The 27,689-nt window shown below is 28.0% G+C and overlaps 1 protein-coding gene and 2 long non-coding RNA genes across 4 annotated transcripts in view; 1 reads left to right on the top strand and 2 right to left on the bottom strand.

Annotated features, from left to right (window-relative positions):
* LOC126843372 (serine/threonine-protein kinase 32A) overlaps nt 1-27,689 on the top strand; it is a 79,138-nt gene that overhangs the window by 27,442 nt on the left and 24,007 nt on the right. For both annotated transcript variants that reach the window (XM_050580876.1, XM_050580875.1), the window contains exon 2: nt 14,195-14,277. In XM_050580876.1, the coding sequence (XP_050436833.1) occupies nt 14,223-14,277 (55 nt within the window). In that variant the 5' untranslated portion in view covers nt 14,195-14,222. The remainder of the gene's footprint in view (nt 1-14,194; nt 14,278-27,689) is intronic.
* On the bottom strand, nt 285-2,235 carry LOC126843377 (uncharacterized). Its single transcript, XR_007686419.1, has 4 exons — nt 2,131-2,235; nt 1,626-1,649; nt 729-746; nt 285-313 (listed from the first exon to the last, which is right to left on the bottom strand). It is a non-coding gene; the product is annotated as an uncharacterized LOC126843377 (long non-coding RNA).
* Nucleotides 7,296-8,512, bottom strand: LOC126843374 (uncharacterized). The gene is made up of 4 exons (XR_007686417.1): nt 8,311-8,512; nt 8,080-8,217; nt 7,575-7,765; nt 7,296-7,480 (listed from the first exon to the last, which is right to left on the bottom strand). It is a non-coding gene; the product is annotated as an uncharacterized LOC126843374 (long non-coding RNA).

Genomic DNA, 27,689 nt, shown 5'->3' with positions numbered 1-27,689 from the left:
AAATGTATTAGGGAATTGGTTGAATGCCCTATTCAACAAATTACGCTTTTCTTTTAAGACAAAAAAAAAGATGTTTAATATTATTCAAAATTGTAGTTAATTTTCAGCTGTGTCAAAGAAATTTACATTTAAAACAAAATGTGCTACAATTAATTGGTAAATTGGTCTTGTAGTAAAATTATGTTTTACTTTTTAGTTCACTTTTTTTACTATTTTTTAGAAAAGCATGTTTTTATTTATATTCAAATTAATTTAAGTATTTTGTATGTATTTGTTGATATCTTACTTGTCTCTTCTTCGCCTCTATTTACACCTAACCAAAAAAGTCAAAATATATTTAGTTTAATAGGTTAAAATAAGTTAAAAACAACGAATAAAAAAAGCTATTTAGTGTAAGAGTTGGAAGAAAATAGGGGCATGAAATTAGTCCATCAACTTTTAATATTTATTTATAAAACTTAATCTTAATATATATCGTTCTATTAAATCATACATTATAAGAACTACTAATAAAAAAATACAATGTCTATTTCATTTACTACACTTTACTACAAAATATTTTAGATCCTAGTTAAAACAATTGAAATTTAGTTGTTTACTTATATAGTACTTATAAGAAAAACCAAAAAAGTAATTTTCTGATTGCAGGACCGCGGCTAGATATAGGGAATATGTATAATATATTGTATATATATATATATATATATATATTTAAACGAATTACATACCTAGTACATTTACAGCATCTATTAAAACATAATAATTAATAATATAAAATATACATATACACATAAACTTTAATATTATTCTTTTATACCTACAGGGGATCATTTTATCGTGAACCACTTAATATCATATGTATATTAGGGTGGTTCAAAAAAACCTTAATTTATTATTTTTTGTTCTTCTCTCGAGAATATGTTATTCGTATATAAAGTTAATTGTTGTAATTTTTTTTAGATTTTTAAAACCATTTTTAGATGTGATTAGGGTTAATTTTATATTATATTTTATTGGATAAAAATTATCTTTCCATCCGAATAATATATTTTCGAGAGAAGAACAAAAAATAATAAATTAGGGTTTTTTAACCACCTTAATATATACATAGTTATATATTATATTAAAAAAATAATATAAAGAGGCGTGAAATTAATACCATCAATTGTATTTTGTACATTTATAGTTTAATCTGAAGACCTATCATTTTACCAAGGTGTAGGTATATTTTAAAATTTAATAATTAATTTACTAAATTTTACCAACAATTATTTTGTATCCCTCATTAGAACCATTTAAATGTATTTCATTACTATATTACTTATTAAAAGCCTAAAATGCCTAGAATATATGTGAACGTATAGCAAAAAAAAACTAGAAATTTCAAGGAAGCTTGAAAGATATTATGGAGTTGACCCAAAAGTCTGAAGTGGGTAGTTAGTTTAAGTATAAGTTTATAGATTTGAAATTTAATACCTTAATATTTAAATTTTTCTAAATTGAAAGATTTATTGACTTTATTATTATTGAATTTATGTACCTGTATGTAATATACATTTGTATCTTATTATTATAGTTTACAATTTTGACACGACATATATGTATAATTCATAATAGTGACTTACCTGGTGTCGGCAGGCCACGAGTGACTGTATATAAAATATATTAATCATCAATATAATTTTTACATGTAAATTTATATTAATTAGTCATTTTGTATGTTAATAATGCCATGTATGGTTCAGTGTTAATATTGAAAAAAAATTATTATAATTTAATAAATATAAATTGGTTTAAGTTTGTGAAGGCTATTTGAAACACTTATGGTTTACACATACGTCGTTTAAACATATAATATTTTCAAAATGGATTTGCCAACGTTTCCTAAGCACTTCATCTTCTATCTTCAAGGTTTCAGGGCTTCAATTTAAGTTTACAAGTTTCAGCCTTCAAGATTGAATATGAAAGGCTCCCAGAACGTTGGCAGAGCCATTTTGTAAATGTAAATGTAATCGTATTTAAAAAAACAAGTTAAATCTTTGTTTGCTTTTAAAATTAAATAGTAAAGAAAAATTAAACGAATGTTAAACTACGTGATCTTGCTACTAGTAATAATATAAACCATATTACCCAATGAAGCTTCCAGTATGATAACTACAATAAAAACAAAATAGATTTTCTGCATATTGAACGAATACAAGTTTGTAACTCGGAATAATACCGTTTAGTTGTACGATGAAGTGTTTTATAACAATATACAGAACAAAAACAAGTAGAGAAGTTATGCCCTAGTTCTGACAAATACATCAAAGGACAGTATTTAGTTAGGTGTATAAGTATATAAGTATTAATTGATTACGTTTTTTATCAGTTTGTAAACAAATATTGATCTAGCATAAGATATGTGTATTTAAAATTGAATGAAACAAATGTTTTTGTTATATGAACTATTGTTTAAACGATAAGTATATGAATAAAAAAAAAATAAATTGGACAACTTATGGGGCTGAGTAAATATTTTACAGACAATAAGTTACAGTACCTAATATTCTACGTCTTAAAAAACAAATAGGTATATACAGAAAAAAAACTTCAAATTTTTATCATCTTTTAATACAAATATTTTAATCATGTTCGAACAGAATTATTAAACATTTTTACTAATAAGACTAATAATAAGAAAACTATATGTTAAACTACTACTAATTATTATAACTATTATTTATTATAACTCCTAGATAGAATTTTTTATTTTGCTTTTTTATGTGTAGTACAAGACAGAACATCTGCTATGACTCTATTAAAAAACGAGTTTTTCAAAAATCGTAAACTATTTTTTAAACAGCCTATGTTTTATAAAAAAAAACCACTGAATATTTTATTTTAAAACGTATACACTAGTGATGGGAAATATTCGAATATTCGAATAATCGAATAGTTTGGATTTGAATCCTTCGAATAGTATTCTTGATGTTCTTTAGAAAATTAACTTTCTTTTTGGTTTTTTTAGCTTCTTAAAATTGTCCTTGTAAATATTTAAAACAACCGTGTTTTAAAACAAATTGTATAGTAAACTTTACAGCATCTTGTATGGGATTATAGGTACTTAGCAAACCGGAAAAGTTTTCCTGTATTTTCATTGGAAACTTAATTATGTTGTTAAGTACTGCATATTGTGGTATTCGAGAAACTTAGATAGACTGAAACGTTTAGATAATGCGTCCACAACTTTTCTTGTATAGTTTCGATGATATCAAAAAGTTCTAATAACAAATTGGTCTTAACAATACACGAAAGCAGAATTTACTGAAGTCGTTGAAACGGGGTTGTCGCTGTTGAGCTCTTTGTGTTATCCACTTACCTATTATGACATTAATAAGAAATTTCATCTTTTAAATGATACTCTCAAGACTTATATTTTAAGGACAGATCTAATGCCACACCAAAAGTACTCTGAATTTATGTTACACTCTGTTATATTAAAGTAGTTTACACTGAGCTAACTGCATTTTACCAAGAGTTAAGTAGGCCATTAAAAAAGGGGATTTTAAACACGAATTGTTTTTTTTGTGTGTGTTCAATGTAACACACAACGGTTGGCTGTTGTAATCCGTTTTGAGGTTAGGAAAAAAGCTTAAGTTGAGGTTTAGCCGAAGGTACTGTCAATTTGTCTAAGCTCTTGTAATGTTTTTCTACAATGACTGTATGTAATGAGATTTTTCTAAACGTACTGTTTTGACGTGAAAGCTTTTTGTTAAATAGCAGCATTTGAGAGTAGTTGCAGTTTTTGTCACGTCCTTACTAAAGTTGAGTCGAAAAAAATCCAGCATATTACAGACCAGCACAGTCTAGCCTACCATAGTCCAAACCAAGTACAATAAAAACCACCACAGTATTTGAACCAATCACAGATAACCCTACAAAGTCTAAACCAACTTCTAGGAAAGAAGTGGGATGATTTCGTTGGTCTTCATTTTTAAGAGTGAAGAAGTAAACTTTTTCAAATTTTACACCTCTATCCCCAAAGCGCAAACTAGACACGATTAATACTGACTGATAGGCTTGTTGATCAAGTAGGTATATCAATCAAGGGGCTTTAAAGTTAGATACAAACAAAAAAAAACATCAGCTTGTATTGAACTTAAAATTACTATCTAGAGAACAGAAGAAAAAATATTCGAATAACATTTATTCGTTATTCCAACTTTTTATCCAGATAGAGAAATATCAATAAACAATATAAATGTAACACCAATTTCGTGTTGCAAATATTAAGCTTGAAATTATTGAAATTTTGTTGGGTAGAGAAATAATATCATTTTTAACAATGATGCATTATTTTGTTTTTTACTTTGCTTATCACTTTATCAGAAATCATTATATTATAAAATAATATGTATTTGTTGGGTAAAGTTTATGCTTTCAAACAATTTTTAATATACAAGAAAAAAATGTAGGTATATTTGTTTGGAATGGTTTGTCTTGTATCTTATATCGTAGCGAATCGAAAACCACACAACAGTAGGTATACAATTTTGTTTTTTGGCTGTACGAAAAAATTAAACGTAGAATAACACCTAAGTAAATAATTATTGCCTTAACATGCGTCCCGACATAAAATTTAAGTTTCATAAAACTTGTATTTGTACTCTATGAACAAAACAATCAATTGTATTTCAACCGTAGTATTGTTTACATACTAATATTTTCTAAAAAATGTACAAAACACTTATGCATACCTATACAGGGTGTCCCACACAAATCTGACAATTAAACAACTATAGCATCGAAGCTAATATATAGAGCTATCTAACCTAAACGAATGGAGCTGCCCAGAGCTCTGATAAACATAGTGGTCAAATGTGATACCGAGAATCAATAAATAATTGATAGTCTTTTATGAAATAACCGTGGTGTTGGTAATATTGTCTTCTACCATTTAGGTATACTGTATATATTGTTGTTATTTTTATTAGTAGAATAATGTAACGCTATCCAGTTAGTACTGCTAATTACAAAGGTCTCAAAACAGTTAATTTCATCAGTTTTTTCTTTGATGTACTCGTTTCAATAATTATATGCGATTTAGCTTTGGCTTTGCACTGGCGGTACATTATTTATGATGATGGTTATACCGGGTGATTGGTTAACTATGGACCACTCAATATCTTAGAAGATATTAGACATTTTTAATTATTTTTTTTTTGTACTATTACAGTTATTAGGTAGGACAAATTTAATGTATTTTTCAAAATTTTAACACCATCCCTTATGCGTTAAAACCATATCAACTTTAGATTTTTAAATGGTAACCCCCAATTTTTTTTTGATGATCGTGTTTATTTTTTTTAAATTTAATTTTAGGTGTAAAAACTAGCTAAATCAGACAAGTACTTTTAAAGTTATAGCTTAGTACTACACTATTATAATATTAGCTTATATGAGATGCTTTTATAAGTTTTACAGCTAAAGAAAAAAATCGTATATCGCCGGATCTCACGTTTCACAAAATAAGATTGATTAACGATACGGTTGTAGATTAAAGTTAATAGTTGACGGTCGTCGGTCACAATGAAAACGAACTAATAATAAATCTATAATAATATTATATGGGTAATGTCTTCTTATCTGTTTTTTCTGTAGTGTTCCTAGCGGTGCGGTGTACCTGTACGTATTGAATATTAGGCATTAGCTGCTGTTAACAAACAATATTATAAGCCCTAGTAAATAGTTTTTTTTTTCAATTTCAACCATAGGTTACCGTGGTCTAATCACGGTCTTATATAAAGTGTATACCGTGGTTCTACCAAAACAATTCGTTACTAGCGTAGATTAATATCAACACAGAACAAATTATTATAAAAATACGACTACTTGAAAACTAATCAAAAAGTTCATTATTCTAATTTTTCAATTATTATGGTTATTTAGCGTCTTGGTTTTTACTTTAAATATTTAGCGTCTTGGTCTTAATAAGTATTACTTGTACTGGTGTCTTAACTAGTCAAATTATTAATTCTGTTAGTGAAAATATTTTTAAAAAAACTAATAAATAACATTTAATTTTTTGTTTTTTTAGTATAATATTGTATTACATACAGTTAATGGATAATATGTACAGAATATATACAGAAATAAACAAAAACTAAACTTAATATGTACAGAAACTATTTTAGCATTTTTGTTCGAACTGGTTTATGATAGGTACATAAGATGTCAAACAACATCTTTATAAGGCATCTATTGTGTTTATTAAAATGTTTAGATAACAAAGGATTCCATAAGAAATACGTTCATCCAATACTTGTGCACTAAAATAAATTTTCATTTTTATAATTTAAAGTTGTAACGCGTCAATTTTAACTATTTCTAGTTCAGTATTTTTAACTATTAAAAGCTGTACTTATTTATTAACTCTTTATTATATTACCACCTTAAGCCTTTACTGTATATATTTCATAGTATTGACTATTCTTACTTATTTTAATGTGTTCATATGAACAGTAAAAGTATATTTCTTATTTAATAAATGGTTGTTTTTTTTGTTGTACGAAGTATAAACAAAAATTTAGAGTGACAATGAAAAAGTACAATTTTTTTTGTTTTTGTATGGCTTTTTTAACAGTCATAAGCTTAAAATTCAATAATAATATTACAAACAAACATTTAAATACTATATTATGTTATGTTTATTATGATAATAGTAAAATAAAAAAACAAGTAACAAGATAAATAATACGCTTATAAGATACGAATAAACATTTTTATTTGCTAAATCATATTGGAAAACTAAGACTAAATAAAATTAACATATCTATAATTAACTTGTAAATAATAGAGGTACAACATATTGCTGTATATAGTGATGTAGTTATAGGAAGTTACCTAGGGCGGTAAAGTTTGTTTGATGATTTCCCACTAGAAGAAATCCATCTCCATTTACATATTTAAGTTAAAAAATATTTATAAGTATATTCATTCAGTTTACTTTTTTACACTTAATCCAATAGTTAACATTTTTTTTTTCTATTTTGTGTTTTATAATTTTATTTACTTTATTACTTATAAAAACTTAATCGTAAACCACTAGAAAATTGTCAATAAATTCTGTAATAGCTAATGTAAAAACTATGCCATCATGAAAATAATTTCAAGATTTGGATTAAGACAATAACATATTTTAGAAATATTAACATTCTCAGCAGCATTTTAGATTAAATTAATATTAAATAAAGAATTCAACATTAATAATTAATAAATAATGTATAATAATTATAGATATGTTAAGTATATGTGTGTTTAAATACTTTATGTCACTTTTAAAATGATAAAGTACTTTTAAATTATTTTATTGAATTACATTTTTAGCTGAATAAATAAATATATAGTTGTCTAATATTTGATTTGAACTTGTGAATTCATCTTATTCTTCTTACTGACTTAATGGAAAACCGTTATCTGCAATAGTGTGCCACAGTAACTAAAAAAAAAAATAATAATAATAATAAATTGTTAGTGATGAATTCATAGAAATTAACTAAATTATTGCAAGCTGATGATCTTATATATTTTACCTTAAAATAAAACACCTATAAATTTACTAAAAATTGAATACCACAACATTCGACAATGTATTGATGGAATTAGTTTAGACTGATTGACTACAATAATATAATACACCAAATTTGACGTTGGTAGTAGTGTAGTTGTAGACAATAACAAATATCAATTTAAGTTGAGATAGTCTATATTAATATTGAACATACTGAAACATATAATTAAAATAAATTAAATAAGTTTCTTATATACTTAAATAATCATATGGTTAAGCAACAAATATCAGTATACACATATATTTTTTATAATTATACAAGTATGATAATTTTTAAGTCAAACGTTAATTTTTAAGTAACGCATTATAATTAAACATATTAAGTATGATAAACATAAGTAATCCAAAAAATGTATTATGTAAAAACATTTTATATGTTCATGAATAATAAAAAAAGATTAATTATATTTTTCTAATAAAAAAATGTACTTATACAATACACCTATATCAATAAATACTTATCTTACCTATTATTGATTCAGTAAACGATGATTGAAGATTCAATTTTTTCATAAAAAATTTTATATTTTTCTTTGAATTCAGATACCAATATGTTAAAACACAAAACTACACATTTATAAGTTTCTCAGAACAAAGACATAATACTGTAAAAATAAAAGTTTTAATTAAAATATCATCAAGCATAATTCAAATTATAATAATATTTATTTTAAATAACATATTATTATTATAAGTACCTTTAATTTTGATATTTGATGTGCATACATTTTATAAGTAAGGTTTTAGGTTTTATAGACTTGTCACTTGAGCAAAACTCCATCTTGGTATTCACATTGATTATGGATATTTAATATCAATGTTATTATTTAAAACACAATAAATATTGACAAGTTCATAGATCTAGACTCTAGTAAGTTATGATACTATATTATTATAATATACTATGAAATTAAGACGTACAAATCGCATGAATAAACAAAATGTGTCAAATTAACCAAAACAAATAATTGTTAAATGCTGGAAAAATATACACAAGATATTGATAACAAATAAAACATACCTACTATTTTACAAAATAAATGTAAAAGTGTGTAGTGGTGGTATATTTTTCGGTCGATATAGCGGTTATCATTATTATTTACTATAGTTGAATTATTTACCTAAAGTAAATAGTGTTTGGTACGGTTATGATTTTTAAACGCTACTATAGCTATTGGCAAAGTTAATTGTCAATAAATAATAACAGAGAGCAGTCAAGTGTCACCTCAATATGTTAGCGTCTCCAAGATATTTAATTTATTTTTTACACTCCCTTTAATTTTAAAACTGTGTAGCTCGTTAACTACTCAATCGATTTAGCTAGTTTTTACGCCTAAAATTAAATTTAAAAAAAATAAACACGATCATCAAAAAAAAATTGGGGGTTACCATTTAAAAATCTAAAGTTGATATGGTTTTAACGCATAAGGGATGGTGTTAAAATTTTAAAAAATACATTACATTTGTCCCACCTAATAACTGTAATAGTACAAAAAAAAAATAATTAAAAAAGTCTAATATCTTCTAAGATATTGAGTGGTCCATAGTTAACCAATCACCCGGTATATATATATATATATATATATATATATATATATATATATGTGTGTGTGTGTGTGTGTGTGTATTTATAAGCAAAGTAAGAATACAGAGTAAGCTGTCACAGAGAGAAGAGCTCAGTCAAACCATGAATAAGAAAGATAGGTAGAAGGAGTGCAAGTAAAACTTGAGTGGTTCAAGATTGAAAGACAGCAGAAAACTGTCAGCTCGACGATTTTAATATTTAAAGGTGATTTTCGAGTATTAATTATTAACATTGAATAATGAATACAATATGTCGTTTTCTCTTCCATGCGAAGACAAAGGGGTAACTCTGTCTCGTAGCTTTAGTCAATAGCGATCAAAGTGGTTTTTGCAATGTCTTTGGATAGGTAATATAAATGGACGGTGAAAATAATGTTTGTATAATAATAATTGTTACCTATATATTATTTTAAATTTGATCGAGGACTTGATATCTTTAACTTAATTTAATAAAACAATTTTAATTAAATTAACTTTAATTTAAAAAAAAAAAATCAAAATACCTATTACAAGAATGTTCACGAATTTACATATTGGATATGCGCGCCACATTTGTTATACAACACAATTCATCCAAGCTTCTAATAATAAAACTAATGTTAATAGTCAATATTACATCAACGTAATATAATCAAATATAGTGTCAATGTTTCTTCACTACTTACTCCATTACTTGTACTTATTTGAAAAAGTATTCATAACTAATCGAGAATCATTCCGGGGACTCAGACCTAGTGCCAAGACCACGGACTTCCTCGAAATCATACTTAAAGATTTGTCAGATGAGATGAGTATTACTTGACAGACGAAAGTACCGAAGACCGCGGATCAATCTGTCAAAGAGTGGTGTACTTTTCTAAAATAAAAGCAATACGTTTTTAAAAGTACAAATCATTGTATAGGCAAAAATTCGTTAAAAACTGAATTTTTAGTTTGTTTTTTAGTGCATACGATTAGGGCTGCTCGTCTGCCTTTCCTTATTATTCGTTCATTCGACAACTTAATGAAACTATATTTTGGATACTAGTAGACTGTTAACTCGTTAACACATAGTAACATAGAAATTTACTACGGTAAAAATGTAACTATTCCTTTTTTCGCTTTTTCCATAATGAAACTAATGTTCGACTACATTTGTTATTGAGAAAATGAAATATGTTATAGCCGCATTATAGAACTATCTTCAATCTATTTTTAAATAAAATGTTTTTAAGCCATTCGGTATGAATTTAGTTTAGATCTCCGTACGCCCTTGAGGTGCTACTTTAAGAAGAACGCCAAGGTTGCAATAAGAGATACAAAAATCATCCCTCCCTAAACATCTAACTAAAGAAGGACATAATTACAATGCTATTGTGTAATAAAAACCAAAAATGATCTACATAGGTCGTTTTTCATAATTTTAAAAAATCGACAATAAGTCAGGTAGGCTATGAAATTCTAAATTGCCTGTTTTTGTCAACGATAGGTGCACATTATTACAACGTTAGCTCAGTATGTGTATCTAAATAATATTTACAGTTGTTATAGTTTTGAACGTGTAAAAAAATATTTTTTAAGGCGATTACTATATTTTCATTTATGTAAATAATGGAAACACCCATCTAATCACACAAGTTTTTTTCTAAAGTAAAAAAATTGTGTTTTCGGGTTAACGCCTAGGCAAAAATTCGCTAACGATACTTAAATAAAAAATCAGATTTATTTTTGTTTACTTTTGAACTCTGTGTAACTTTTGAAACACATGCGCCGATGTGCAAAATTATACAATAACTCCATTTTTTTACAATCAAAATAATTTACACGCGTATACAATATGGTCTTATCATAAATGAATTATCCTGTATGTCCTGACCAGTGGACTTATTGGTTCGTATTGACCAAAAATGAGCCGTAATCCGTTGAAAACTGGTCAGCTACTTTTAATGTTATAATTTAACATAATGCAGGGCTATTTTAAAATAATTATATAAAAACAAAGCATATATTTTGCATTCAAAAAAAAAAAAACAATCAATTGGAATAAACATTATTTATCAATACATTTATCAATAAAACCACTTTATTCATGCGAAAAACAAATACTGTCAATACGATAAAATATATTATTACTTTAATATAAATTGTAATAATTGATAAACAAAAACAATTTTTTTTTCGTTAAAAATCTTATAATAATGTTTTTATCAGAAAATTTTTGATTACAATATACTTACAACTGTTGCATTACTATGTTGATAAAACATTTATGGGGTCCATATAAATACATATATATATATATATATATATATATATATAATTAATCTACATTTTTATTGAATATATATTTCGTTGAGTGTGGTTAATAAAATATTTTACAATCTAACCGCAGTTGCCTGTTATGGACGTTAAAGGTCTTTTGCTTTAGAAATAAACTTCTCGTAGTAAGTAACGAGTAGTCCATTGTTATTTTGTGCAAATATTTTCACTATTATACATTTTATGTACAACGATCTTTGTTATTCGGGCATTTTTCATCCCGCAGTATTCCTGATTTACCTTTATACCCGGTATTTAATATTTTAGGAATTTTACTTAGCAAATACTTGTTTTATTTTTTTTAGTTGCATTCTTCATAAAATAATACAATTAGCGTTGAATTTAAAGTTATTGGATTTTCCTCTGAAATCAAAAACTGCTGGTTTGCAATCGTATACGCGTGTAATATCGTGTACTGGCCTTCGACGAGTTTTGGATTTTTTTTTATATATTAAAAAAAAATACGGTGAATGTTATGGATTAAAAAAAAAATATGTTTGAACAAACCGCCGCACGTTACTATGTTATGCAAAATTTGTACCTATCATAAAAGAGTTTTCCGGTCATTTGTTACACTATTATTTACACAACATTAAACAGGCGTGTGCGTAATATTGTGTAGTAGATCAACATGTTTCTACTTTCTTGTTTAGGTGTAACAATTATCGTGTTAACCGTTTTTCGGAACAAGTTTTTGTCAATTTGAATAATAAAAATCACTCACGTTATGCGGCTTTTGTTCAGGAAGTAAGCACAATAGTAATTATCGTTATCATATTATATGAAGCGGATTCGACACCCGAGACGAGGCAATTGAACGATCAGATTTTTTTTTTAAAACTGTTTTGGCGAGATCAAGATATTTTGGACACAAAATACCGATATATGTACATTGAATAACACATATTAAATTAACTATAGGCCGCATTCAAAGCGTTTGCTACTACGAAATGAACAGCTTCGGCCACAAATATACGTCTCTTTTTCTTCTTTAAATTCGTTCGACGTATTAACCGTGCAAAAGTTGCTTTTCTTAGCGTCATTTTCAGACAATGATAAACGAGAGTAACACTGCTAAGAAAACATTTATACAGAATAATATATTATATACATCACACGGAGATAAGAAGTTTTTTTTCCCCAGTTACTGAGCTGTTATTCTGACACGTCTTTGTTATAGTCGAAATCGTATGCAATATAATATGATACATTATATACATATACCATGGACTAATATGTAAGCATAACATAATAATAAGTACTTATGAACTTATGCATTTTTATTTTTTAAATCAGCAAATTATTTTGCCAATGTATAATATTAACAATAATTGTAACGTAACTCGAGGGAATTTTTTTTTAAAAATGTCAACTATTTTTTTAGACAAAAAACAAGAATTCGGCCATTAAAATGTTACACGGAAAATACATTACTGAAATACGAGTTTCTCGAATAATATTTTACTGAGTTTGCTTCAACACAATGCTGAGACCCGATATACTTTCTTTATTATTATAATGGCATTGTGTTTTGTTGAAAGGATATGCCATCTCAATCACCGTGTGATCCATAAAAGAAGTAACCAGCTTTTAGCTTTTTAACTATTATATCCGTGTTTAAATTGTACTGTACAATAAAGGATATTGCATTGCAATTATTATCAAACAGAATAACTTCTAATACTTAAATTATGTAAATCTTTTAGATTGACGGGTGATACACCCTGTACATTGCAATAATAATAGTATACGCGATAATACCATGTACCATATGCCATTTTATAATAATCAGCTCGACTTACAATGTACAGGCGAAATAGGCCGCATATTATTATATTATTTTTATATTTGTCGTTTAAGGGGTTCCATTGCGTATGATGACAGTCGTCACCTTGACTTTATTTTTGTAAAGTGCTTTTTTCAAGTTTACCGTATCACTCGACAAAGTTAATAGTCATTAATATATATAAATACAAAGTAAATAGAGAGAGAAAGTATATTTTATTTGTCTGAAATATCAAAATTGATTTGTTCAAAAAGTTTCTATGCTAAAAATAACCTAAAATGACCCTGTTAAAATATAGTCACATTAATCATAAGAGTATGTGATTTGACGTTAGGCAAACAGAACGTGACCAAAGTTTGGCTAAAACTTTATAGGTACCTATTTCGTGTATATATTACTGTAGGCAGCTAAATCATAATAATGCGTTAAACTAAAATGAACTTTTTTGGTATTTTTTAATAAGAAAAATATATATTTCAATTTGTGTTCAAATAATTTTCTATATAATTATAACCGTTAATAATACTGTTGACAATTACTATACTGGACTAAGATACTAGAAACAAATATAATATGGTTGTTGGATGAAAATAAGTATTAAGTGATAAATTGTACAGAAATTGAAACGTATGAGATTTGTGCACAAAACAATTATTTCCTTTGAAATTTTTTCGTTTAGTATTTTTTAAATTTGTTTTTATTAAGAACTATACATGGGCACATTAGTATTTAGTTTATCATATATGTATACCCGGGAGTGTTCATTATTATTTATTAAACACTCTGTTATAAATTCAATTGAAAGCCCTTTTCTTTCGCATAATATAATTTACATATTATTGTACACGTAGTACATTAGCCAACGCTACTTACAAAGACTTGCCTTAAAATTCGGTTTTTTCTTGTTTGTACAGGAAGCGTTTCCGAATAGAAACCCGTAAAATGGGAGTCGGCCATTCAAACAAACAAGATCGATCGTGTCCGCTGGACGGTGAAGGTAAGACATTTTTTTTTATTTACTCAAGACTGCGTAAAATGTGTGTTCAAATGTGTTTTAATGTGCCTTAATTTTAACTCGGTAAAAGTGCCTTAAGTGCGTCGTTTAAAATTCAATAAATTCTATTATAGATAATTGCATGTAGATTAAATTATTGTACAAATATTATCTCCAAATGTAGGTAGGTATATTTTTATTCCTTTAAAAATGTACGGTGTTTGTTTTTACAGTATCCGATATGCATAGTTTCTGTTTTTGAGTAAACCGGTACAATGAAAGGAAAATATTATTGAGAAAAACTACCCAATTGAATTTGTATACACTTAAAGCTTTGCCGTTAAAGCGTAATCCATGTCTTAAAATCAACACAGCATTATAATCCGTAATTCTACAAACTGGTATTTTTTGTGTTTATTTTTTTGTTTACAAGTAGGTTACACGTGCTACTAAGAACTACGGTTCATTATGTCGGTGCCTTTTTAATGGCATTTCGTTTAATATCCTGTAGCGTTAAAGGTTCGAATTTTAAATGAAGTGTTTATCTTTTATTTATTAAACGGTTTTTTACTTTGCTATTATATTTTACCAAAAAAAAACTCATTAAGAATATAAACAGCTGTTAATTTCAGGCTAGACCATTATCCATTAGCGTTATAATTACACGGATTTCTAAGATAATAAAAAAAAAAGAAGAAGAATAAACCCTTAAATAATTATTTCGATTACATAACAAGTGTTGCTTACAACATGTTTAGACACAGCAACTTAAAAATGTATAATGTAATGTAATGAACTTGGTCGCGTCACAGAATTTTTTCCATACGAGGCAAATAGCATGACAAATAACATGACAAAATGCTCCATCAGTGTACAACTCATCACACTTCGTTAACTATGAAAGGTCGGCAATATCCTCATTGACACCAAATCATTTTGTTGAACTCTGTTGGGAATGTGCTTTTAATCCATTTCGTCCAATGGCGTGAAAACTAGGTCAAAAACATTGAACATTTATGTCCTATTGATAGAGTAAACTTTTTTGATACACGAAACAAACAAAATATTTCTCAGCTGGACGATAAAGACATGGATTGAAAATAAAACTAACAACGGCCCGCATGCGCGAAATAATTAATAATAATAATAATTTTATCCACTAATGGCAATCTAATGGCGATAAAAAAAAATATTTAAGAGAAAAAAAAACAAAAATATCATATAAAAACTACGTTCGTCAAAAAGCGAGTAAAATATTCTTGTCGAGAAAACAATTTAAAGTTAGAAAATATAAATTAAAAGTTAGAAAATGTATCCATGTTAGGTTAGGTATACAAATTACCTATATGGCTACATTATTATGTGTGTACTTGTTCGACCCAAACGTTTCGCTTATTTCAAGAGACCATTAGCAAAATAAAGCGTAGGTTGGAATAAGCTATTGTTTCACAAAAATGATATTTTGCAATTTATCATTTTTTAAGGTACACAAACTTCAGTGTTGTTATTTTTTATCCATCTGACCTCCTACGCAGAACATTATTCATTTAAAAAGATTTATTTGTTCGTAGTTTTAAGCACAATACTAAACAGGCTAAAATTATCAATATAAACGAGTAAAAAACAAATTATGTTTTACACAAAGTGTGCGTTATAAAATAACAGGGTTTGACTTAATTTGTATTTCTTTTTCTCGTAAATATGTACAAAATGATTACAACTTAAGTAGTAATTTTTGTTTATAAAAAAAATTGTAAACTAATTCTACTCGAGTACCTTACTGTGATTGATAGCTGTTTTAGTAAAATATTATGAAATATTTTTAGATGCAATGTTGAGAAAAACTATAGAAACGAAAAAGTTACCGTACCACGCTATTCTCTACGGTCATATATTGCGGTTAACGGGAAAATAATGATTTGATCTATGACAAAATTAATGACCGACACGTTTAGAGAGCAAACGTTTTAACGTTTCGGCGTGGCCCGTTTTTTTATATTATTATTTACCGTCATGATAATCTATTATGTTTGCGCGTTTTGTTTTTTGATGCCTACGACTGCTTCCGAGCTATTGTGCCAACCCCTAAGTAAAAACCAAAATCTTAATATCTCGGCGAACGTTAAATATTTAAATTTCGGTATTATTAAAATTATGCAAACCTCTGGCTCTTCGTTTCGAATTTGATACATTTAATTCCAACCGAGCAATATTATAATTCAATAAGTTCTCCGTTTGTTCGTTTGGGGGAAAAATAAATTGTTCCTTTTAATAAATACAAACCATTCCAATTCACAAATGATAAATGAAATTATAAGATAAAAGTATAAACTAGGGTAGTGATTTAAATAATCGGAATAATCGTCAGTCGAATAGTTCATAATATATTCGGATTCAAATACTATTAACGCTATTCGAATCTCGATTATTATTTTATTGCTCATTATTAAAATTATAAAGGCAAAGCCAGAAAAAATGCGGCTGAGTGGAAGTCCTATGTACCTTCACGACAAGTCGTTTGTTTGCAAGAAGTTTACTAACGAATTTAACAACAAGATAAGTACAAAACGACCGGACTGGGAGTTGAATCAAGATCTCTGCGTTGTCGAATTGGGGTAGTCGAGGTCTGAAGAATAATTAAATTAAAACAATTATTATCGTACAAATAAAGTAAAACAATAGTAATTATAATTATACTATACAGTAGTCAATTTATCTCCGATCTCCCTCGCACACCTTAAGCGGTGTACCTATCCTTATCTGAGTCCACGAGAATAATTATTATCTCCCTCTTGATAAACTGAACTGAGTATTAGAGCTATTGAACGCACAACGCATAATATACAGCGTAAGTACTATTTGACTGTACAAGTTTGTGGGTGTTGAATTTTGAGCTCCACACAGCAGCCGTATTATATTCTACCTATAATGGCGGACAAAACGCTCGTGGGAAATTACGATACAATTTTCGCATTGAAACCCACACGAGTGTTTCAGCCGTGGGATATACATTTATAGCTGATATCATATTATAATACACGTCCACGGGCGTTAAAGCCCGAAAACAGTGAATGGGCTCGAGCACGAATAGCGCAAAAGCTGCGTGTGCCACCGCTCTAAAGATACAATAATACAATGAGTCGACTTCCATTACCGAAATTGCACGGCAAGATGATTAGAACTAATCGGATACGATTGTCAATGATATAATTACTACTATGGATAAATCGCACCGGGATGTTGTTCTTAACGAAAACCTCATTTGGACATTTTAAGAATCCATGCTCGTTCTAGAAGAGCACTCCGTGCCATTAAATGCCCAGACTTATATAACAGCTATACGGGTTTACGGGCTCTAGCACGACGGTAGATCTGATTATGTTTTCAAGCGTAGGATCAATTCCACGATGATATTGTATAGTGTAGGAGACTGACAGATTTTGGGTGTAATTAGATTAAATAAAAGGGATTATTTTTTATCGCTGACATACAGAAACATATAGACATGTTCACACGCTATGTCTCGTTCATAAATTTACATTCGCTTTCTTAAATATTCTAACATGTGACTATTTTTTTATACAGTTTTTATAAGAGTGTAACAAAACACTAAATTAACATCTTGCTTTATGTTATTACTCGCTTGAAAAAGTGTCAGCTCGTTAAACCATATCAGTCCGTATCATCTCTTCTTCGCCTTCCATAAAGCCATAATAATTGTTTGGTTTTATTTGCCAATAAACGCAATCACATCGTTATGGCCATAAAATGTAATAAAATCGGCAATGGGGGAATTCGAGAACGTCTCTCGTCCATTGTGTATATTATTGTTATGATAATGGAGTTAGCAAAAGTAAACTTTTTTTTTTGTATACATAACGACAAGTAAAAGTTTAGAGATTTCATATCCGGAATTCCAAGAACGTTAAGCATACACGCCGTAATACTTTTCCAACCAAACCGTGACTCATATAAACGGATATTTTTTTGGACTTAAGTCTTTATGTTTTGTATCGTTTGCATCATACTTACAATATATGTCCCGTTGAAACTTGAATTGTTACCATTATTCGGTTGCAATGGATATTCACATGCCTCGATCGATTTATTAGTTAGATATCAGAGGTATAGTTTTATTTAGAAAAGATTAATTCATTTATCAAATACATATAATTAAAATTATATTTTGACAACAAAATTTTTAAAAATTAATTTACGATGCAAACATTATGTTACTGTGCAAGGATTTTTTTTATTTGCTAAACAATCATTAAGCTACATGAGTTTGTTTTCCCTCTGAATTTGATAACTGTTTTAATCTCTACACTCTAGTTGATATTTTAATTTTGTGATTTCATTTTAATCTTTTGTTTATGTTTGAAACGTCAAATGGAATCGAACGTATTTGTTTTTTTATAAATATATATATATATAAAGTACAAACAGATCGAAATAACCTGTATTTTGATTTATTTTTTCAATGCGAACACATTCGGACATTTTCAATACTTTTAATAATACTCAATGTGAATTGACGCTATTGATGTTTAATTACTAGTGTTTTCTTCTAATAGAAATGTTTAGATATGAATATACTATTTTAGTGCAAACAAATTAACTTGAACACTACAAGTTAATTTATTTCCAGTCATGGTACCAAAAGATCGGTTCAACCTTAATGATTGTTTTTCATTATATATATATTTTTTATTATGTTTAGTAGAAATTAGTACTGATATAAAATACTTGAGAATTGAGGCTATCGTGTTGTCAAATTTTAATAAGTTAAGTTTTAAGATTTTTTAGTATGTAGTTGTAGTATCAATTATGTACATACTATATTATGATTCTTGCCTAGTGGTCACATTTAATTGTGTAACGCTATAATTATTATTTATTAATATACAGAATAATGATGATCTGTAATTGGTAAACTTAATATTTTTTATACAAAAGCTAAAAAAGATGATTTTTTTTTTAGATGGTAAAATGAAAACGACCTATTGGAAAAACACACTCGTGGATTTTAAATGAATACTGTTTGAGTACAATTAAATAAATAAACGATAAGGGAAACTGGTGGGGTCGAAAAGTGTATGAGGAAAAAAATTAGTTGTTTTATTATTAATATTAATAACTTCAAGAGAAACAGTTTAAAATTAGTTACCGAATCTTTTTCTTTGTAATTAATTTTCATTTTATAAAAAAAATTTTATTATATGGAGAAATACAAAATATTATATAACGTTTTTTAAAACCACTCAGAAATATTTTTTTTTAGTTTGGCAGTTTTGTTTCAATAATTAAAATTCAATATTATCATAATCAATTTTTTTTCAGAATTTTCTTGCAAAATAATTATTTATAAAAAAATAGTGATTCATAAAATAATTTTTCTAAAGACCTCCTGGTAAAAAAGACTAGGTACGCCATAGTTTATAAGTTTTATAAGTAAGAATCGTCAAACTTGTTGATTTTGTTTCATCTAGATATTCAGGATAAAACATAAACTAAGGTTACCTACATTTTAAAAATAGTTAAGTTTTTAATTATAATACCAACATAAACAGTGCCGCTTGATATTGTACAAACTAGTATTTTGTATACAATGTTTCAGTGAAATAATCAATTTAATTTAATTTTCGTGGAACATGTTTACATAATAAATAATAAGATGTTGCGTTGTTTTTTATCTCGTACTGTTGCATAAATAATTTAAGTCACGTACATTATCTCATAACTTTTGTAAACGAATTATTATGTAGTATGGTTTGAAATTATGCAGGTGTAAGGTTGTTTATAAGTAATCTAAATAAATATTTATTTACCCTCTTAAAAATATACTGTTTTTTTATAATTTTAAAGGTAGAAACACTTGGAGACTTGTAATAATATTTTATTTTTATGGTATATTTATTATAAACTATACACCCTTACTATTTCTGACAAGATGTTTTGACGCTTTAGTTTACTCTTGTTTCCTTTTTTTTTTAACTTTTATTTTGCATATACAAGAGTTTTCATGTGGTGTACTTCACGATTCCATTAATATTAACGACGACCGGATAAACTAAACCCAGACCTAGATGACCTAGATTCTAGTAACTATAAAATATTTACTGTACAGCCAAGCGATATGTTCATATGATTATCTAAAAGTTGAAAATAAATATGGCTCCAAATGCCCATACTTTTCCCCTCTAATTTTGTGTAATCACTAAATTCAAAATGTTTAGTCTAGTAGCTTAGCTGTTTATTTAGTAGGTCATTTAGTATTCATCGAAATAAGAATAATATAATAGCATTTTTAGAAGTATATTATACTTGTTAATAATTTAAAAAAATGAAATAACGCGCTAAATTACTTTTTCAAATTATAATAATTTATGAATAAGCAGCAAGTTTTATAAGAAGTGAGTAGTAAAATATTTTATTTTAAATCCCATTTGCGTGGTAATTGAAATTCGAACTAAACAAATATACTTACCGGATTTGTAATCTTGGCATGACAAAAAAACGTCGTGAATTTACCAAATTAATAAACTTAACATTTTATTATAATGCTCAAGGTTTAACGATAATATTTACCTATACAATTTTTTTTTAAATTCAAATATTTACGGAAAGACTAGAATAATAAATGAGGCATAATTATTAAAAAAACAGATTTCTTATAAACGTTTTATTTGCAGTAGAAAGGTATGGCGTAGTAAATGATTTCAAGGATTTTATACTTCAATTTTTATCTCATTCGAAAACTTCCTTTTGGTAATTTGTCTAAACAAAAAATTAGCGATACTATTATAGCTCATGGCTATAATTAGGTGTCAAATGACACATTCGAATAAATCCTAAAAATATATACCTATATATTATGTTTGCACTCCAAAAGTGTTTGCATACATCGACTAACCGTCCGCGTGCGTCGTTCATGAAAAGTAGTCCATTACGTGCACTTTAATACCTTCGCGAAACATACGGTCGTAGTGTTTCGCTTTTTTTTCAACAAAATTCCAGTTAGTTTCCGCTTTGTGCCGACTAGTGTGGGACATCTACAAAAAGTAAACTGCCTGTAAGTATTTCCGGGAGAAAATTCAAATGTTTATAAACTATAATAATAACAATAATAACTAAAGCGATTAGTAGCCGAAACTTGGTGCGCGCGGGATCACGCGTAGTCGTTAAACGTTAATGCGAATAGTTGGGTTTCTCGGTATTAATTAAATTGGACTTAGGGACCCAAGGCTTAGGCGGACCTTTCACGTTGCCGAACAGCAGCTATCGTACACACACACACACAGTTCGTCGAATATTATAATTCAACAACTGTCGTCGGTCCAAAAGTATTTTAATGAATTGTTTCGGCCGAACGATAATGAACGCCGCTTATTGTAGACGATATTATAATATTATTTGTATACAGTACTGTTGTGACGGTCATGTGTGGTCACCGTTTTCTCGACGCGTGCAATTATTGCGCGTTTCGGAGGTATCAAAAAAAAAAAAAAAAAAAACAAATACTTAATCTTGTCTTTGGCGATTTCGCAGTTTCTCTATTCTTCGGTGTCGTCGTCGTCGTCGCGCAGTCTGCGTGCAAAATCGATTAAACAAATTAAAACGATTGTCTGCCAGCGGGTCGTAAAACCGTAGGGATGAATACTGACGGGCGCCCATTAAATTGGCCGCTGAACCCTTTGTGTGCGCACTGTGTTTACGCCGGACAAAACGATCCCCATAAAAAAGTTTTCGGCCTTGGGACGGTGTGAGTATACATATATATATATATTGCGCACATATTGAGATAACGAAAAACAAAACAAACGTGAAGAAAAACATCCCTGATCCCAAGGTCGAGCAGTTGGCCGAGCTGTAAGAAACGTATGAAATTCTTGGCACAACGCGGAAACTCAAATGATAAAATCCGAAGTCGGGTCGCGCCGTATGAAATTTACAAGTCGATTGAAAACTTTGTTTTGACATTATTTTTTTTATAAAATCAACCATAGTACGTTACAGTTGAAAATAATATTATTGTCAGTGCCGGCATATTGAGCGAGGCTGTTGTCCAAGGCCCGGCGGTAGGTTACCCGAGCATCTGACAAAAAATAAATTACAGCCCCATTTAGAAATTCAGAAATTGTGTTTACCTGTCAGCCTGTAAAATTTAGGTAATTATTGACCAATTTCTCCTTACATAGTATTCTTAATGTTTAATTATTCAAATAACCAACTATGAACACGGGTGTGTGATGGGTGATGATCTATAGTGTCGACTAGGAAATGTTATTTGTAATGCTTTATTGTTGGGCTTATGAAATCAAATATTGGGGCCAGCTAAACCTTCAACAATAAGACCAATACAGGCGTTCCAAAATATATCACTACGAATGATTACAAATGCCCCTTGGTACATAAATAACAATCATTTACATAAATACTTACAAATAGATACCGTGTTAACGAACTTGCCATATCACATTACTTCAGATTCCACTTAAAACTCAATTTACACTCAAATCCGCTAATTAAACGTATGTACACGACCAGTATACCCGACAACCCCCACGCAGACGACTAAATCGTAACTGGAATAGAAACCTACTAACATAAAATAAATAACTTAATAACATAACTTAACTTTACATAGTATAGAGGTGTTACCAATGGGCGGCTTCCTTTTCAAGACTTTCAAGCTTTGTAATATAATTTTTAAAAAAACTTATCGTACATATTTCTGTATAGATTGTTTTTTGTAAAATGAAAAAAAAAAATGCTTTATTATTAACATCAAGTTGAGCATAATAATATTATGTCTACAGCCATGAAGTACAACAAGTAGTGCCTGTATAGTTAATTTTTCTGTTTTGATATTTTGAAAGCCTCGGTTATGTGTGTAACGCGAAAGTTTTTTTCCAAGTAACCGACCGAGCCTTACGGCTTATTATACAGTTATATTGTACTGTATAAAATAGAAAATTCGCTCGACAGGGCGGCACACCGTGGTTTTATGCAGGAAAATAGACAGGCAATAAAAATTACGGATCATTTATAATCTTTCCAAGGTTCACACATACATACGTTATAATGTATTCGGATTCGATAAAAAATTGCTTGTACGCATAATCCGTTCTGTTAGCCGGATTTTTTACGGTCTCGCTTATGGCAGTAAAAAGTATGTCCGCCGCGTTTTCCTTTTCGGGATCCCATCACGTTCTCGACGGAAAACCGAATAATTGTCCATAAATTGTCTAAAGTACTTACATACCGATCGACCCAAACGTAACCTAAATCCACAATGCTGTGCACGTGGCTTGAAGAGACAAATGGATCAGCGCAAACACTCTTGAAAAGTTACTGTCACGTTTGCCAGTATTACTAAGAGTATTTTTTAAAACATTCCAATAAAATACATTCAAAAGTAATTGTAAATTCTAATTGTTATCAAATAAAAATAAAAATAATTCTGAAAATGTGTACCTTATTTAATTATGAACTAGTTTTCGCTTGCAATTTTTAGTTTGCAATTAAACTACCTAATCGAACCTTACAGTTGTTCTTATAAAACTTATCAATCTAATTTTAACCCTTTAAACAAGTAATTTTTATTTTTTAATTCGATTTTTCCGACAAGAGGTCCATTTTCCCTGTTTGCCTTACATATACTAAATTAATCTACTTTTAAATAAATATTAATGTATTTTTGATGATAATTTGAGTTTTTAATAATAAATAGTTATCAATCATGAAGTATTTACATTTTAATTAATTTTATATTTTAGAAAAAAATTATGTGCCTATTTTAAATAAAATCAGTTCGGTGTGTTGATAACAATAGTAATGATAGATTTTTAATAATACTATTATAGCATTGAGTCATGTACACGATGGTTATGATTGTTATGGTGAACGTATAATATCAATGAACTTTCGTTTGAAAATTGAGCCGTGTAGGCCTATTAACGTCGGATTCTAGCAAAGTCATTTCCGACGCATAGCAATGTCTCGACTTGAAGTGATTTATCGTCACACCGAACTCTCGAGAGCAGTTTTTATCAGCTCTTTTCGATCTAGCTCGGTACGAATCTCGGTTAAAGGATATTCTTAATTTGATTCAAGTTCAACCCCAAAGTTCGTTGGCCGGCTATGATATCATTAAGAGCAAGAGAGAACAACAACGACGACTAGATTGGATACAATTGAAATAATATTATCTAATGAATGTTTTATATTTTTAATTATCATCATATAGTTGTTTAGAATAACGTTTTAATTTTATTAAACCGACATAGAATATTATTTTATGTAAAAAAATTAAACGGGAAAAGAACCGTTAAACCATATTTTTAATGCGTTCGAGGTAAATTAATAATATTGTGACAGTTAAGGCGTGACACTAGAGAATGATTTGTGTAACATAATACCAAATAGGCTGACAAGCTTAAATCTGTTTAGGGGAAAGTGCGAAAACATTGTTCTATGAAAAAGATTACATACGATCGTTATGCTTCCATTAATCACAATTAAATATATTTTTTGCTATAGCAGTTTAGCGTAGTTAAGATAAGAATGTAAACTTAGAACACATTTCATTTAAAAACAATACATCTGCAGTTGTTTAAGTATGATGTGACAATAATAGTAATACTGATGGTACCTTTTGTTGGGTCCATTTATAAATTATTAAAAAATAACAGTAGTACAATGATTTTGATAATCGTAGTTTTAATTAATTTTTGTTCTGTATAAAAAAATTAATTTTTAAAAATATCATACTTTGCTGCCCTAGAAATAATTATAGTTCTAAATAATTGTTTTATTTCAAAACAGACCGTCAAGTAAAAAACACTTTTTTTTACAACGAAGTTTTACTTTTGTGTGGACACTTTTGAATTATAGAAAAAAATTACAATGGAAATTTTAAAGTTTTTGTGTAATAAAAGTAAAACGTTTAACCCGGTACCCAAAAGTTGTTAACTCTTTCGAAACTTAATTTATCGTCAAAGTTAGACAGTAAAACAGTTTTAAATACGTTTCAAGACTGTTTTTGTGGTATTTAATTAAAAAATGATTCAATCTCTTATTATTAAAAAAAAGTTCTATGATACAAAATATTCCGTTTACATAAGTAATTATAACGTCTAGGGTAACAGTGCCAGTGATTGGCACTACCCCAATTTTTGGCAATATAGTGTTTTTTGTATCAGATAGTATATAGAATAAGATTTTATATCAGACAAAAGATATTTTATACCATTGAGATAAATTTGTTAAACAACTCATTAAAAAAAATGTATCTGATATAAAGAAAAACACTGCATTGCCAAAAGACTGGATTATAGTGTCAATCACTGGTACCGTTACCCTGTATTATAACTTTACTATAACATTAATTTATACTTATAAAAATGTATAAGTATTATGTTAAATTAAGTTTAATATAATATATAGCGTATAAATAATTAGTTAAATAACCGAACCGATGAAAATTGAAATAAGTCTTTATTATTTTTTTTGATAGTAACACAGATGTTCTACATTAGCTCTAGCTGTATAACGAAACGTTTTAAATATTTTATACGTTGTGCTATAATTTATGTTAAAAACACATTACTCTTAATGCCAGAAAGGCAACAAACCAGTGATTGAATCATTTCCTAACTCATTATTTGATTTATGTAATTTAGTATTAATTTATTTAATTCCACAATTTAATCTGATTTCGTCATGATTTATTCTATGGGTCTTTTTGTTTCTTTGATCTGTCGTTAAATTGCTTTAAGAGAAATATGGTATGGCTAAACTGTTTTTTGCAATGACATTAAGTTGCTTACGGTTTGCATAGACAGCTAAATTTTAAGTTCAATGCGTGTATAAAATAGATTTAAGTTAGTGCCTTTAATAAATTTGGCAGAAAATATTTTTAATTTGATATTTTTAGGATTCTATAATGAAATATTTTATTATTTGTATTTCCGTATTATCATTATCAGTAAAACACTTAAATTATGGATTTTTTAAAATCATATTTTTGAAAGTTTCTGAACAAATTTATTTTTTATTTAAATTATGCGTCCTTGTATAACATTATATTAGCAGGTTTCACGTTTGGTAAGACAAGCTTGATTAATATTAATGAATCATGATATTATAAAAGTCTATTTTGGGAGATCAAAAAAAAAAGTTTGGTAAACATATTTTTACAGTTAAATACGTATGACTTTCACGAATAGTCCGTATTCAAATTTATATTCTATGTATTTAACCTGTATGCTAATGTATGTAAAATAAATTACCATTTCGTGTTAATTAAATAGTCTTAAAATTTTGATGGAAATATGTTTGTCTACATATCAACAATGCAAAAACTACACAAAACCAACCGGCAGTGTAAGTAACAAAAAAAAACAATTTAGGTTAAAAAAAAATTAAATAAAAAAAAGTTTTGTTATTGTGAAGTTTTACGTTTTTCTCCAGCGCACCTCAGCTATAACCATATAGTTTCTAAAATATTTTATATAAAATAATATGTCCCAGGTACATAATATATAAAGTTAAGCTACTATTTTGATTCCATTAAAAATGTATAGAGGGTTGGTCCGGAAAACCCTTACGAAAAATCGATAACTTTGTTGCAATAAAATTGTGCTGTGTAATATTTTATATAATATTATACTATATTATGTATCTATATGAACTAATAAGCGCCTATCTCATTTCATGTTTTACAAATCTTCATAGATATTGTTTGTTATATACATATAGCATATTTTGTACAATCAGCGTAAAAACATAAATTACGAATTCGGCTATAAATAATAATAATATATTTTACAAACAAAATTCTATTATAGAATTATAATTTTCACTAATTTAGAAAAAAAATACAAAATTAAACATCATAATATGAACTCTGTGTTCAGGTTATGAAACTAAAGACCCTTGCTCCTTATTTTTAATACATTTTTTTTTTATATAATACTTTACAGAACTTAATAGTTTTCTATGGTTATTCAAATAACATTTTGAAAGAAACGCCAAGTTATTTATGTTTGTGACACATGACAGACTTGAGGACTCTGGTCTTACATTATGAGAATGTAACTGTTTGGATTTCTATTATAACGATAAATTATGTTGATCTAGTGAAGTACATTTTTTTTAACCGACTTATTAATACGGTTAACTATGAATTGTTTACACGATTAGATGTATACTTGTAATATATTAACGATTGAGTTTTCCAACTTTGAAAATTAGACTGAAGATATATCTGATGTTCCAATAACGCATATTGTCTTTTTTTTTAATTTGTACTTCATTTTTTTAAATATTTCAAAGAACTGAAAACAAAATATTTAACACTATGGTCACGTTTTCTTGAGAGGGCTTTTATCACATTCCATTATAATAATTCC

This window comes from Adelges cooleyi, unplaced genomic scaffold (assembly GCF_023614345.1).
Source record: "Adelges cooleyi isolate 19-005CV unplaced genomic scaffold, UGA_ACOO_1.1 ACOO_flye_CR_arks_rails_tigmint_CR_PRNA_574, whole genome shotgun sequence".
NCBI lineage: Eukaryota > Metazoa > Arthropoda > Insecta > Hemiptera > Adelgidae > Adelges > Adelges cooleyi.
Note: the sequence above shows the minus strand (reverse complement) of the source record. Positions and strands in the feature narration are given on the sequence as shown.